The 16,742-nt window shown below is 41.4% G+C and overlaps 3 protein-coding genes across 3 annotated transcripts in view; 1 reads left to right on the forward strand and 2 right to left on the reverse strand.

Annotated features, from left to right (window-relative positions):
* LOC126376623 (ethanolaminephosphotransferase 1-like) overlaps positions 1 to 16,742 on the reverse strand; it is a 147,683-nt gene that overhangs the window by 107,598 nt on the left and 23,343 nt on the right. The window lies entirely within an intron of this gene.
* On the forward strand, positions 1,553 to 9,894 carry LOC126376491 (uncharacterized). The gene is made up of 9 exons (XM_050023915.1): positions 1,553 to 2,327; positions 2,893 to 3,068; positions 3,749 to 3,912; positions 5,131 to 5,484; positions 6,202 to 6,578; positions 7,343 to 7,527; positions 7,622 to 7,773; positions 8,465 to 8,827; positions 9,140 to 9,894. The coding sequence occupies exons 1-9, from the start codon at positions 1,826 to 1,828 to the stop codon at positions 9,480 to 9,482; spliced, it is 2,616 nt and encodes an 871-aa protein (XP_049879872.1). The 5' UTR covers positions 1,553 to 1,825; the 3' UTR covers positions 9,483 to 9,894.
* LOC126376561 (caspase-1-like) lies at positions 10,415 to 16,437 on the reverse strand. The gene is made up of 5 exons (XM_050024032.1): positions 15,581 to 16,437; positions 14,752 to 14,936; positions 13,553 to 13,704; positions 11,494 to 11,850; positions 10,415 to 10,760 (listed from the first exon to the last, which is right to left on the reverse strand). Exons 1-5 carry the CDS (start codon positions 16,098 to 16,100, stop codon positions 10,415 to 10,417), a joined length of 1,560 nt encoding a protein of 519 aa, XP_049879989.1. The 5' UTR covers positions 16,101 to 16,437.

Genomic DNA, 16,742 nt, shown 5'->3' on the forward strand with positions numbered 1-16,742 from the left:
GTAACCCCAAAGGGGCAGGCAGAGATTCAAATTCAAATTCAAAAATATCTTTATTCAATAGGTAACATAGTTACACTTTGAATCGTCAATTTTACATAACGAACGTCTCATCCGCCTAAAACTACTGCAGCTTCTCACAACCTGTATAGCCGGGGAAAAGAAGCTGCAAGAAAAACCTCGGCACAGGGCCCTAGACGTTCTTTAAAAAAAATATAAAAATAAACATAAAATATTGGTATACAATTGAGTAATTTAGCTGCCTAATATAAGTTCTCAGACAATTAATCCCATGCATTCATATCTTCTAAATAATCACTAACTTTATAATAAAGTTTTTTGTAAAGTTTTTGTTTAACTACTGTCTTAGAACAGTTGAAAGGCAAATTCTGAATGTCAATGGGAATCTTATTGTAAAAGATGTATAGTATAACGTTCCCTTATAGTGAAAATATAAACGCCTGGTCGAAAAATCACATTCTATGTGAAATCTCCGGTTAAATCATCATCTCCCTAGCATCATCCCGTTTTATACAGGGTCCGCTTACCTAACCTGAAGATTTGACAGGTCTGGTTTTTTTTTTGCGACTACCTGTCTGACCTTCCAACACCGAAGGGAAACCAGCCCAATACAGGTTAGGTCACACACCTCCGAAAATGCATTTCTCGGGAATGTGGGTTTCCTCACGATGTTTTCCTTCACCGCTGAGCACGTGCTAATCATTATGATCCAAACATGAATTCGAAAACAAATTCGACAATCATTGGTTTAGGCATGTGCTGGATGCGAACCTGCGACCTCAAAGTGGCAGGCAAGAGTTCTACCAACTGGGCTACCACGGCGTATTTTACTCCGGGTAAATGAGACACAGATGTTTTCCTGGATTAACACATTCACTGTTTACAAAATAAAGGTGAATTTTTATTAAGTACATATGCATGTTTGTAAAGATGGATAAATGTATATTGTTATTACTATTATTTCAATAAAAAAACACATTTTTCAAATCCCGGTATACCGGTATTGTTCTGGGGGCAATAACAAAAATACCGGGTTTGAAAATTGGTCCGGAATTGCGATTCCCAATTGCCATCCCTAGCGCTCGGATCCGAGGGGTAGGCGCCGCTACAATAGCCCTGCCCCACTCGGAACCGAGCGGGGAGCGAGGAATGTCTTAAAACTAACTTAAAGAAAAAATCATACCCACCTATATGTTTTCCAAATGACGGTTACCTCACCCCCTCGGTGTTACTTTAGTCTTCAGGGTCGTCAGACGTCACACACACAGATGCGCCTGAAAACGTCAATGTGTAGTATAATAATAATAATTTTCTTTATTAAAAGTCAATAGAACTCAGACACATTACATAATACATAGCACGTAGTGTCTGTGTGTAACGAGGATTTTTATATGAAGTGTCCGCTGTGCTATGTTACTCACCAGCACGACGCCGATTGCACTTCTGTGACTGCATATTATCAATAACTTATAGAACCAGCTTACCGATACTGTGTTATCAAAAGATTAGATAAGCAGGACCTACAAGGAATCAATGTAGCTGACATTTGCAATATTTATTGTAGAATGCAATGTTCTGATGTCACTATATGTATATTTCTGCTAATTGGATTTAAAGTGAGAGTTGTGCTTTTTTTGGCCTGTTAAAACAGTTGGTAATACTCCTGACTTCAGCTCATGCAGTTCTAATGCTGTCTTTGATAGGCTAACGCTGTGTTTTGTGCATTTGTATCACCTGGCTGTCTATAAGAGTGTAGTGTTAAACTTGACGAACATAAAGACGGCAGGAAGAGAGATTGAATAGCAAAATGTCAGATGCAAACAACACTGAAGAATTTGAGAACTTAGAAATGGAACCCAATACGACAAGAGATTTGAATCATAGTGAGTTACCGATTCCAAAACAGCAAGACAAAGAAGCAAAGGATGTCATTCACAGAGATGGTAAATTGAAAAACCCACCCACATATCAATTAGACGAAGAACCTAAAGAACATGAAATAAATACTGGCGAACCGTCTTACGTAGAAGACAAAGATGAAGAACAGAAGCAAGAAGAACTGGAGTCAAAACAGAATGATCAAACCAATACTAAAGTTTTAAACAAATACGAGAGAACGTACAGACTGGACAAATTTGAGAAAAATGCACTGATTGTATTCAATAATGAGCGTTTTGATAATTTCCCTCCAAGGAGAGGCACGCAAGTAGACGTGGAAGCCATTTACGAAACATTCTCCAAATTCGGTTTTGAATATCATGTCTACCATGATTTTACTAAAGAAAAACTGTTCGAGAAGCTTGAAGAATGTAAGTATTGATTTCTTGGCAAAGTTTACTGTGTTGGGAATACTATGCGCTTTCTGGGGGCTAAAGAAGCAACATAAATCACAAAAAAATACTATGTGATCCTTAGTTTGGTTAGAACATTACAGGCTGATCACCCGATTGCCCGTAAGTAAGACGATCCGTGCTTCGGAAGGCACGACAAGCCGTTGGTCCCGGTTACTACTAACTGATGTAAGTACGCAGTCGTTACATGAGCCACGCCAGGGGCTTTTGGTGGCTCTATAATAAACCTGACATCAGGGTTGATGAGGTTGGTAATCCCCACCCACGCGATAGAAGACAGACGGAATGAATTGCTGTTATTATTTTACAACAGCCATCGTAGCGTGCCGCTAGCTTAGCCTTTGTTTACCTTAAAATATTTTTTTTTAATATTAATATTCCTTATCCTTAAAGGTTGCCTGGAAGAGATTGCTACTTAGCAACAAGGCCGCCTATTGTACTCTATTTCTCTTTTGTATTTCGTGTTTGTGCAAGAATATGTTATGTTGTTATATTATATGTTATTTACTTATCCATTTTGCAGATAGCAAGAAAGATTTCTCGGATTATGGATGCATAGTTATAGTTATCCTCACAATCGGGACGAAGAACGGCCTCCTAAGTGCGCAAGACCAATTTTACAGCGAACATGACGTCATCAATCATTTCAAGTCGCAAAATCCGACTTTATTTACGAAGCCTGTTGTCTTGTTGATCCAGGTTAGTGTTGGTTAAGAGTATAAGCCTTCAGCGCTCACCATCTGTCCGGCCAAGTACTTAATTCCATTTGAAACAAGCGTACAATGAGCGTAGGTCATAAGTGTTGCTTTAAGTACTTCATCTTTAAAAATAATGGCTTGGATATCAATTCAAACTTCCGTGGTCCAGTGGTTGAGCGATGGGATCACAATACGAAGGTTCCGGGTTCGAATCCAGATGGGGCCACATCACAAACACGCGCGACATATGGACAAATGGTTCCGACCTCCGGAATGGATGGCACTTGAAGAAGATTCTTTACTGAAGACTTCATCATCTCCGTATCAGCATCAGCGTTATCCCGTTTTCACAGAACCCGCTTACCTAACCCTACGATTTGACAGAACCGGTTTTTACAGAAGCAACAACTTGTGTGACCTTCCAACCCAAAGGGAAAACCAGCCCAATACAGGTTAGGTCATATTTCAAAACGCATGTCTCAGGTGTGTGAGTCTCCTCACGATATTTTCCTTCACCGAGGAGCATGTGATAATCATTTGTAATCCAAACATGAATTCGGAAACAAGTTTGAAAATCATTGGTTTAGGCCTGTGCTGGGTTTCGGACCTGGGACCTCAGAGTCAAGCGTTCTGCAACTAGGGTACCTCGGCTCAAGACTTATAATGCTATTTTGTATTCAGGCAAGCCGTGGGCCCTATCCCCCGCTACCACAGGAGGTGCCAATTATGGGGAACTTGAAGTTTCCCAAAAAGTATGAAGATGATGACATTGAGTCCTACCACCTACCTGTCGAGGCGGACATGTTGATAGCACACAGTTCCTTCGTCGGGAGACCATCTTTCAGGTAAGTATACAGAGTGTTAGTGACATGAAAGCTTTGAGGGATGATTCAGTCCATGGTTCTGAGTTGATATCGAGTAGAATTTTCCATCGCAAAAGGATGGAACTGAAAATAATTTTAAAAAACACTAAAATTTTCATGAATTTTCCGACAGGAAAATCCACTGATCTGAATCACCCCTACTTGAATCAGGCTACTTGTATGTACTTGTAAGGTGTGTAAGTGACATCGTAACGAATACTGAGGGGGATGATTCAGCTCATTATTCTGAGTTGATATCAACTGGAATTTTCCGTCGCAAATCGAACCCAGACCTCCAGATCGTAAGCCTAACGCTCTAACCACCTCACTTAATTAACCTCACCACACGATAAAAGAAAGAAATAGTGTGTAGCTTGATTGACTTGACAGTAGAGGGCCTAGCCAAGTCGAATCACTTTAGAGCTAACGCTTTAACGCAACGCTTACCTGAACAAAACCGAGCAGATGCAAGTTGTCTTTTGAATATTGGTAGCTCTGTCCATTTGAGATTGACGGTCGGTTGACCTCAGACGAAGAAAACTGCATTTCTTGCGCAACCCTCTCCCACACGGGTGCTGATTACGAGCATGAGTTGTGCATCTCTAAGGATTGAACCACATCTGCCAGCGCAGAACTGCACTTTCCTATGCATCTATCCTTTTCTGTCACTCAGAACCGTAATTTGCTGGAGGGAGATAATGCGACGGCACTGCGCGGAATCGGCGAGGTGATTGGAGGACGGACGTCCTCCCGCTCTTTATCTCGCTCTAGCATGACAGTTCCGACGAGTTCTGAGGACAGAAAAGGATAGAAGCATAGAATGGATAGTTCCGTTCTGTCAGATGTAGTTCAAAATTAAAACACGTAATAACGGGTTCTTACCGCGTTTAAATCAGGGATATGAGACTCCCGATATTTCGACACTGTTTCAAGTGCCATGATCACGGGATGACTGATGAGATTGGGGTGGTGGATTGGTCGTGTTTTAATTATGATAATAACCGCGTAAACCTAAAACAGATGTAGTTCAATCCTAAATTCTCCTTTCATGATCACTAATTTAAGAGCCACGCTCTTGTCGGTGTAACATTAGATTCTCCGTGCTACTTTTTAGGGAAAAATAAAACAGTAGTTTCCCTCTTACCTTCCGCCCCCTTCTCCTCTCCTTTATATACACATATATTTCTTTTTTATATTCAGAACAATACATGGCTCGTGGTTCATCCAGACAGTATGCAAGTACATCAACGAGCTGTACCTCACCCACGACTTGGAATCCATACTCGTCGAGGTCAAACGGGAGATTGCCATCAACAAGTACTACATGGAGTTCGATCGAGGATCCGAGGACTTGAATGTACTCAAACAAATGCCTACGATCACATCCACTCTCATTCGGAAGCTGTATCTGAGGAAATTCAGTTATAACCCGTTGTATTTGACTCCAATTGAGCTACTGCGCATGGAAACACTCCTGGATTCAATACCAATAACGCCTGGAGTCACAAATGAGAGCTTTCCCAGTCACCTCGACCACTTGAAAAAATGTCTCAGGTAAGTCTGGTCAGGTACCTTCTTCTATCGTGTGAGTTGTGAGGTGAATCACTCACCTAAACTCACTAACTGGTAACTCATCAAACTTAGTGTCATGGTTATTATTGAGCCGCCAAAGGCCCCTGACATGACTCATGTTACGACTACTTACTTACACTAGTAAGTAGTAAGCGGGACCAACGGCTTAACGTGCCTTCCGAAGCACGGATCATCTTACTTACGGACAATCGGGTGAGATCAGTCTGTAATGTCCTAACCAAAATAGGAATCACAAAGTGATTTTTGTGATATGTCCCCACCGGGATTCGAACCCGGGACTTCCGGATCGTGAGCCCAACGCTCAACCGGACCACGGAGGCCGTGGGGAAGTATCTAATAATAGTAGATTCACTCAGTTACTCTATAGCCTTAGAGGCAACTGGCCCTGACACTTCAATCGGCCGACGATTTCCCTCATTCAGCGCTTATGGCTATCGGCCCACTAGGATCAATTCATTCTTTCAAATACAATCCTCTCAGAGCCGACGCGCCCAACTGTGCACCCTCAGGCCTTTTGTCTTAAATTGTGTACCGGGTGAGAGCCCTGAAGACTCCCCATTCGGCCAAGTCAATAAACACTAAGCCAAAAAATAGACACTCAGTTACCAACGAACTTTTCTAAAACAGAGCTGATTCATAAACTTCAGAAAGTAAAGAAACAAATAATACCTTTCACAGAGATGCCGTTTTGAATCTACCACCCACCCACTCCTACGACGAACATGAACAAATTGAAAACACTATAGATGAATCTCTAAATAGAGAAAACAAAATCAATGACAAAGAAAATGAAGAACTGCCAACGAAATACAATGAGATCAGTAATACTAAAGCTTTAAGCAAATACGACAGAACGTATAAACTAGAAAGATTTGAGAAAAATGCAATTATAATATTCAATCAAGAGAATATTGAGGGTTACCAACCAAGGGTGGGCACGAAACAAGATGTAAAGGCAATTTGTAAAACATTCTCAAAGTTTGGTTTTGTAATAGATAAAAATAATATTCACGATGACTTGTCTAAAGTGGAGCTATTTAAGAAGCTTAAGGAATGTAAGTAATGGCAAGGATTATCTACTAGTAGTAGTAGTAGTACTTCGTATCAACAGTGGCTGCAAGTTGTCTTTGATTACTTGTGGCTCTGCCCACCCCATTAGGGATTACGGGCGTGAGTTTATGTATGTATGTATGTATCTACTAGTGCAGCTAAGGTTATTTATTATATGTTTTAGTTTAGTTCCTTGTCATGCGACGAAGATGTTGGTTGGAATGTGTGGAAGTCCAATCCAATTTAGCCTAAATTTTCAAACCTCGTGATGGCAACTCAGCGTAACACGATTCTACAGCTAGTGACGATGTGTATGATCGTATGAGCGATATAACATTTTTCCCAGGGTCCGCTTACCTAACCTGAAGATTTGACAGGTCCGGCGTTTTACCGAAGCGACTGCCTGTCTGACCTTCCAACCCCCGAAGCCAGTCCAATACAGGTCAGGTCACATACCTCCGGAACGTATTTCTCGGGAATGTGGGTTTCCTCACGATGTTCTTCTTCACTGCTGAGCACGTGATAATTACGATCCAAACATAAATTTGAAAACAAATTCTAAAATTATTGGTTTAGGCCCGTACTGGGGCTCGAACCTACGACCTCACAGTGCGAGATAAGCATTCCTCCAACTGGGCTAGGACGGCATTCTCTATGATCTTCTTCAAATATAGAGGATCTCGAGACGAATACCTACTGAAACACAGTCATCTAATCAACTTTGCCAAGGGTAAGAACAATTGACCATTCATTTTCGTGCATGTTACAGTTAGCGAGAAAGATTTCACGGACTACGGATGCATAGTTATAGTTATCCTCACACACGGGATGAAGAACGGCCTCTTGCGAGCCAGAGACGAGGGGCAGCTTTACAGCGAGCTTGACGTCATCAACCATTTCAAGTCACAGAACAAACCCACTTTGTTTACCAAGCCTGTCGTCCTGTTAATCCAGGTTAGTGCGAAGTCAATGTTCCTTGTCTAAGTCGCGGTAACTCTGCCCATCCCAACGGGAAATAGGTGTGACCTTAATGTAGGTATGTATTCAGGCATGCCGCGGCACAGCTTCATCAGCAGGAATGTCTGCATCAGAGAACTTGAAGATCGCCAGCGATCATGATGACATCGAGCCTTACCACCTGCCTGTCGAGGCCGACATGCTAATAGCTCACAGTTCCTTCGTCGGGAAGCCATCATTCAGGTAGAACAAATTATATTCTCCACGGAATAGAAGAAATTTCTTCTAACTTTCGTCTATTCCGTGAATTTTTCCGTCTCATAATCACGCCAAGAAGGCTAGTTGGTTGACACAAAGAAAATGTTTTCTTTTTACCTTTGTTGGGTTAACTCTTAGCCCCAGACTTGTCCGATTGCATTGCCGAGGCCTAAGATGGAGCGAACTCGCCCAGAATGTTGTTGGAGAATGTTTTGACAATTTAATCAAACAAGATCCTTACTTACGAAACGTCAAATCGAAAATTGGCCACACGTAGGTATTGTTATGTAAAAAAATAATAAGATTAATTTTTCGTCATCTTGGAAGAGGTAGGCGTGGTTTAGTTGGTAGAACACTTGCCTCTCACTTTGAGTACAGGCCTAAACCAATGATTGTCGAATTTGTTTTAGAATTCATGTTTGGATCATTAATGATTATATCACGTGCTCAACGGTGAAGGAAAACATCGTGGGGAAACCCACATTCCCGAGAAATGCATTTTCGGAGGTACGTGACCTAACCTGTATTGGGTTGGTTTTCCCTTCGCGGGTCAAGGTCAGACAGGCAATCGCTTTTGTAAAAACCGGACGTATCAAATCTTCAGGTTAGGTAAGCGGACCCTGTGAAAAACGGGATAATGCTAGGGGATGACGATTAATTACCATTTTACCTTCAGACCAGAAAACGGCACGTGGTTCATCCAGACGCTGTGCAAGTACATCGACGGTCTACACTACACGCACGATTTGGAGGCGATACTCGTCGAGGTCAAGAGGGAAATAGCCACCGACAAGTATTACATGGAATTCAACAGACATACAGATACCATGGATGTGAACAAACAGATGCCTACAACCACCGCCACACTGACTCGCAAACTCTACCTGAGGAAATTCGGAGATGACCCCTTGCGGATGACTCCAATAGAACAGTTGCGAATGGAGGTGATTCGAGATTCAGTACCGAACATGCCTAGAGTGACAAACGAATCTTGCTCCTGTTTTCTGACTCACTTTGTCTACATGAAAAGGTGTCTCAGGTGAGAAAACCAGCTATATTCCTTAACTAGTGTACTATTTTATTATTTGAGTTTGAGAGGACTCGAACTGATGCAGCACGAATAGCCACTGCGACCTAGCAAGATCCATTGTTCCCAAATTGTGTGACCAAACCCTACATTTAAAACTCCTCTAGACCAAACCGTTCGATTAGATCGAGCGTCTTTTTGGCCATGACCTCCTCGGGATCCATTATCTGGCTCCCCAGTGCCCAAATATGGTTAGGTAAGCGGACGCATGATGCTTATGCAAGTTATGCATGCATGATGATTAATGATATCTTTTCGTTCCAGCCACTTCGTCTACCAAAACCCTGCTAATACGACAGCGAAATGCATATTAGACGTAGCAGAAAAACTGAAGGCAGGTACTGACGTGGAGATTACTAAAGCTACTCTCAAAGCCATAAGTGACTGCCTACACAACCAGTGTAAGAGTTCGGAATACCATAACTACATCCATTATTACCACGAATATGATGGACTGGATTCTATACAGAACACAGAACCAGTGGAAGATGTATCCTCAAGTTTGGTAAAACCCGGTAAAGCCTGGTATAAAATAAGACAAGGTGCAGTGACAGGATTAAGTTCATGTATAGCAGCTTATGTTGTATATAGTTTATTAAGAAAGTAAATAAATGAAATTGAGTATGAATTGACATCAAGAGCTGGGGGGTTAAAATGGCCACATCGAAGCAATTCATCTAAGAAAGCAATATTGCTATTTGACATTTGTTTGCATTGCGCACTTACTTTTATATGCGCAAATGTCAATTTGCAATATTGCTTTCTTAGATGAATTGCGGTGTGTACGCCTAGGCCTTCCTCTTCCAACTCTACCATTTACTCCTGCAACATAAATCTTTTTTTTTTTTCTTGTTTTATGTTTAAGTAAGTACTTAATAATAAAATTGCTATTCCAAAATTCTAGACTAACAAAATTAAATTGATCTTTTTTGTGGTAATATATACATTTTTATAATAAAATACCAGACAGTATTTTGAATTTGTCAGAAAATAAATTCAAACAAGAGCTTTGAATTCTTCTTCTGAAGCTTATTTTATGTAAAGAAACTTATTAACATGGCATAACATAAATAGCCTATATACGTCCCACTGCTGGGCACAGGCCTCCTCTCAATCAACCGGAGGGGGTATGGAGCATACTCCACCACGCTGCTCCACTGCGGGTTGGTGGAGGTGTTTTTACGGCTAATAGCCGGGACCAACGGCTTAACGTGCCCTTCGAAGCACGGAACTTATCAATATAAGATTAATGATAAAAATTCCTGGTATTAAATGTGTTCCTATAGTTTTTAAGTAACTTGTAATGAAATGTATACCTACATTGATTTAAAAAATGTGTTGCTGTTGCAGTTTCATGTAATTTTTTCTCCTCAGCCTTGGTAACACCTTGCAAAATGACGTATAAGTATTATTCAAAAATGTTACATTGACCTTCAACAAGTTTATCCATGATAATTAGGTACTTACGTTAAATAAATTATTTTGATTTTTTATAAAAATAATTTATTTAAAAAAAAAGTACAAAACGTAATAAAAGCATCATTTTCTTATTAGATTATAAACAAGATATGCTCCAACGGCTGTCCCAAGGCCGCGCACAGCATAATTTTGGCTTACTTTGACCCAGGACTCCTTCACGCGCCCAAGAAAACCAGACGAAACCCTTCTATTCTGTTCTATATTCTCTATGGAATCTGTACCATCAAATTCGTGGTAATAGTATATGAATTTGTGGTATTCCGATCCCTTGCAGTGTTTGTGGAGGCAGTCGCTTATTGCTCTCAAAGTAGCCTTCGTTTTCTCGCCATCTGTACCGCTTTCCAAATTGGCTATGTCTAACAGACATCTCGCCGTTGTATTTGCTACGTTTTCATCGACGAAATGCCTGAAATAAAGGTAATAAAGGTATACACATCGCAGCGGTAAACGCGCTCGGTCTTAGCCGATCTTCTTCTTATCGTGTGGGTTGTGAGGTAGAATACCAACCTCATCAACCTTGGTGTCAGGGTTATGATTGAGCCGCCAAAGGCCCCTGACATGGCTCATGTAACGACTACTTACTTACATCAGAAAGTAGTAGCCGATCATAGGATGGGTAACCACAAAAAAATAAAAAATAAAGTTTCCATCTCGAGCTCCTCCTTGCTTCGGAAGGCACGCTAAGCCGTTCATCCCGGCTGCATTAACAGTCGTTAATGACCATCAATCCGCACTGGGCCTAGCCAATGCGCGTGATAGTTTAAGGCCCGATCTCCCTATCCATCCATAGTGAAGGCCCGTGCCCCAGCAGTGGGGACGTTAATGGGCTGGTGATGATGGTTAATATACAGCCAGTATTAACAGCCAATGTCCCCATCGGGAATCGAACCCGGACCTCCGGATCGTGAGCCTAACGCTCTACCACTGGACCACGGAGGCCGTTTTTTTACCTGTTTAATTCTTACCTACTTCTTCTTCTTTGTTTTCTACTCTGGGCGCCATTCCACTCGCGTCAGACAGAGTACTGCGGGGCGGAAAGCAAGACGGAAACCACTGCCCTATTTTTCCCTAAAAAGTAGCATGGAAAATGCTACACCGACAAGAGCGCGCGTAAATTAGTGATGATGATGATTTCTTACCTGAGACACCTCTTCATGTAGTCGAAATGTTTCATATAACAGGTACACGACTCATCTGCCGCTTTGGGAGTGTTCGGAACCAACAGTGAGTCTAAGAGTGTAAGCTCTATTGGCGCCGCTAACAAAGGATCATCCCCATATTTCCTCAAATACAATTTCCTAATAAGAGTAGATGTTATCGTAGGCATTTGTTTGTTGACATCCATCGTTTCCGTCCGTCTGTTAAGTTCCATGTAGTATTTGTTGATGGCTATCTCCCGTTTGACCTCGACGAGTATGGATTCCAGGTCGTGGGTGAGGTACAGCTCATTGATGTACTTGCATACTGTCTGGATGAACCACGTGCCGGTGTCTGGTCTGAAGATTTAAAAGCAAACTTCAAAATCTTCAAAATATTGACCATCCCTACTATAGAGATAAGGCCTGTTTAAAACCATTTAAACCAATACGTTTGAAACGAAAAAATCCATTTAAATCGACCATTTTTTTCGGTTTAAAGCAGCTGCTATTGTGTGAGTACGTTTATCTTGTACATAGTTTTGAAATCAGAAAACATAAACATTTCAATAGGGAAGACGGGTTCAAATTATCGAGCAAGTGGAATCCAGTGGTAGGTGTTGTAAAAAGCTTAAAACGGCCTAATGTGCTGACAAAACGTGAGTACACAGTGAGTGCGGTTTGTCGTAGTGAGTTTGGTGCGAGTTCAGATGGTTCCGAACATTCCGATATCAAATACATAAACAAGCGGCAAAGAAAGAGGATAGACAGATATGTCTGCCCGCAGAAAATTATGGATCTACCTACTCCACTCCAATCTCATCAGTCATCCCGTCATCACTTGCAACAGTGTCGAAATATCGGGAGTCTCATATCCCTGCTTTAGTCGCGGTAAGAACCCGTTATTATGTGTTTTAATTACGTTTATCTAATCATACACACACTTCTCTTCTTTTCTTTTCTTCTTAACTACATTTTCTCAATTTTACCGATGTAGAGATATAACAGAGTACGGTCACGAGCATTAATATGTATACACTTTGGTACTATGTCACATTAACTTTTTTGACAAATTGAACTGTAAGTCTCACTAAATGTCAAATATGTTAGTGCGACAGAGTCCTAAAGTGGGTACATTATATTGCTCATGACTGTACCTATAAACTGTGTAAAGAATTTTTGAATGTGCTGTTATTGATAATAATCCTTCTTCTACTTCTTATCGTGTGGGTTGTTGGGCACGTTAAGCCGTTGGTCCCGGTTACTACTTACTGATGTAAGTACCTAGTCGTTACATGAGCCATGTCAGGGGCCTTTGGCGGCTCAATAGTAACCCTGACACCAGGGTTGATAAGGTTGGTAATCCACCTCACAATCCACACGATAGAAGATTGATAATAATATACTTAGCGTGTTTAGTTCTAGTTAGTCCGTCGTGGGTACTTTCTATTGATATTCTATAAACTAATTAAAACGAAAAATGACGTCAGGTGACCTAAAATTTCCCATAATGAGTTTAAAACACAGTTCTTTTATTGTTGTAGGCGAGTTTTCAAATGTTTAAAACATTTTTTTTGGTTTTTGAAACGGCAACATTTTGTTTAAAACGTTTTAAATCGGTTGTTTTACATCTATAATCGCTACTGCAGGCGAAGGGCCTAGCCAAGTCGCAAAATGTGTTTAATCACATAACATAAACTCATAACTATATCCCAATTCGGGTAGTCAGAGGTACATCTATAGCAAGATGAACTAGAAACCCACCCTTACCCAGCTTACTGTTAGACCAACGTGATGGGGTGGTGCTAATGTATAACCCGAAAGGGAAAGCGCCTACAGGAGTTTAATAGCATTTACATAATAAAAAGTGATTGCTTAAAACTATTGGTAGGCGTTTGCATTCTTCCCAACAGGAATCTCGCTTGAGAATTAGTACCCGACCTTTTTAGTAACCCACACGAGAGATGGTAAGAATTGTTATCAACACTAGCTAGACAGCGCAAGTGGTTGAAAAACTTGTTTTGTTTTTTCTTATTTCCAGACGCGAGAGAAGACTACATACCTGAAAGATGATTTTCCGACGAAGGAACTGTGTGCTATTAACATGTCCGCCTCGACTGGTAAGTGGTAATATTCAGTGTCATCATGGTCTTTGGCAATCTTCAACTTCTGCATAACTGCCATCCCTACTGTGGACGCCGTGCCGCGACACGCCTGCACAGAGACATAGATAACATTAACGTAAGCACGCGACTCTTTCTCGCCGCGACAGCGATCATCTGTCCCTTTCTGTGCAGTACTGTGAGAGAGTGACGGGTGACGTATGGCGAGGCGAGAAAGAGTCGCGCGCTTACGGTGCTAAGCTCGCCGCTCACGACTGTATCCCTGTTGTGGTAATCAGTCAGAAGTACCTACTACAAGCTGCAAAAGTCCAATCAGTTTCTTACAAAGTAATAGATGAACTGGTTGCGCTTAAGACCTCCTGATTACTTGTCGTTTCACGCCACGCTCTTGTCGGTGTAGCATTCTCCATGCTACTTTTTAGGGAAAAACAGAGCAGTGCTTTCCCTATTGCTTATCGTCCCTCAGTACTCTGTCTGACGCGAGTGTGATGGCGCCCAGAGTAGTCTATTTCAAAGCCGTACTAGGACTCCTGTCCTCCGCCTCTGATGTGTATGTGTACTCTGTGTAGTAGTCGTTTCTCTAATAGACCAAAAATACCTACAAAAAGCTGAATTTAAAATTATGACGACTAATGGTTCATAATTTCACCACTGTTTACAAATAATTCGCTGGCTCAGTGACTGAACTTTTGCGCTTTGATTGTACATACAAGTACACTTTAGTACCCACACCTCACCGACCTTTCTGTTAGACCTTTCAAGTCCTGGGTAACGGCCTGCGTGGTCCAATGGTTGAGCGTTGGGCTCACGATACGAAGGCCCCGAGTTGGAATCCCGGTGGGGACATATCACAAAAATCACTTTGTGATCCCTAGTTTGGTTAGGACATTACAGGCTGATCACCAGATTGTCCGAAAGTAAGATGACGGAAGGCGCGTTAAGCCGTTGATCCCGGTTACTACTTAGTGATGTAAGTATGTAGTCGTTACATGAGTCATGTCAGGGGCCTTTGGCGGCTCAATAATAACTCTGACACCAGGGTTGATGAGGCTGGTATTCCACCTCACAATCCACACGATAAGAAGAAGAAGTCCTGGGTTAAAGTAAGCCAAAGTTATGCTTGTGGCTTCACACTGACCTGGATTAAGAGGACGACAGGCTTCGTCAGTAAAGTGGGTTTGTTCTGCGACTTGAAATGGTTGATGACGTCAAGCTCGCTGTAAAGCTGCCCCTCATCTCTGGCTCGCAGGAGGCCGTTTTTCATCCCGTGTGTGAGGATAACTATAACTATGCATCCGTAGTCCGTGAAATCTTTCTCGCTAACTGTAACATGCATAAAAATGAATGGTCAATTGTTCTTTACCCTTAGCAAAGTTGATTAGATGACTGTGTTTCAGTAAGATCCTCTATATTTGCAGAAAATCATAGATAATGCCGTCCTACACCAGTTGGAGGAATGCTTTAAAAACTTGTTCAATTAGAGGTGCCTATTGAACATTGAAACTTCCGAAAGTTTTATTTCTATATATTTTTTGCGGCTTTTACTGATAAATATGTTCCCACTTTGCAAACGTTCACGGGAACGGCACAGAAATCAGAATCATTTATTCAACGTAATTATCACGGATAAACTTGTTGAAGGTCAATGTGACATTTTTGAATGTAGGTACGTCATTTCGCAAGGTGTTATGGCTGAGGAGAAATGACAAGAAATTGCAATAGCAACACATCATTTATAGTCGTAAGTCCTTTTAAAATCCAAAGCCCATTGTTTAACTACCTATTGTGTCTGGCAATCTCGGTCTTAGGAGGTTAAATCAATTCGGGTATACATTACAAGTTTAATAACTAGAGGAACACATTCAATACCCAGACATTTTTATCATTTAGGTACTTAATTATAAATCTTATAAGCTTTCAAGCATCACATACAAGCACATACCTAAAGTAGCTACTGCGTTACTTACATTCTTGAAGTTTCTTAAACAGATCCACTTTAGTCAAATCTTTGTGAACATTATTTTCTATGTCAACAAAGCCAAATTTGGAGAATGTTTCACAGATTGCCTTCACGTCTTCTTCCGTTCCTTTCCTCGGCAAATAGCCCTCTAAATTTTCCTGATTGAAAACAATAATTGCATTTTTCTCAAATTTCTCTAATCTATACGTCCTCTCGTTTTTGCCTAGAGCTTTAGAATTGACTGCGTCGTTGTATCTAATTGGTAGCTGTTCATCGAGTTGTGCCTCGTCTTCTTCATTCTTCAGTGAATTATCAACATTGTCATTCGGTTCGTCGTAACATAGGTTAGTAGCTGGTTTAAACATACTAGCATCTCTGTGAATGATATCAAGCAAATCATTCACTTCCTTAAACTTAGCTGCTGTGGCATTCATTTGTGCATTTTCTTTCGTCCCAGAGTCAAGATTCACATCTTTATTCATATTAGGTTCTAAGTTCTCGAACTCTTCAGTGTTATTCTTTGACATTTTACCGTTCAACCGCTTCTGCCACCGTTTGTGTTCATCAAGTTTGACCCCACACTCTTAGAGACGCAAAGAAGCACAAAACAGTGTTAGTCTATCAAATACACAAGGACTGAATGTGCTGTAGTCAGAAGTATTATCAACTGTTTTAACAGGCCAACAAAAGCACAAATCTCACTTAAGGTACTCGTAATTACCAGAAATATCTAGTGACATCAGAACACAGGCTTCTATAACAAATATTGCAAATATCAGCTACATTGATTCCCCTACTGGGTTATCTAATCTTGTGATAACACAGTATCGGTAAGCCGGTCCTTATAAGATTCCTGGTAAATACATAAGTACTTTAATTATAGTTGGTGTAGTATTGCAAAGCTGAAGTGGCAGTGGGCAGGACACATAGCGAGGAGAACCGATGGCCGATGGGGCGGAAAGGTTCTGGAATGGCGACCACGCGTCGGACGACGCTCAGTGGGTAGGCCCGCTACAAGGTGGACCGACGATCTGGTGAAGGTCGCGGGAAGCCGCTGGATGCGGGCAGCGCAGGACCGATCGTCGTCGAGATCCTTGGGGGAGGCCTATGCCCAGCAGTGGGCGTCAGACGGCTGATGATGATGATTACAGGCGAAAGGCAAGAGGGAA

Source organism: Pectinophora gossypiella, chromosome 21 (genome assembly GCF_024362695.1).
Source record: "Pectinophora gossypiella chromosome 21, ilPecGoss1.1, whole genome shotgun sequence".
NCBI classification, from domain to species: Eukaryota; Metazoa; Arthropoda; class Insecta; order Lepidoptera; family Gelechiidae; genus Pectinophora; species Pectinophora gossypiella.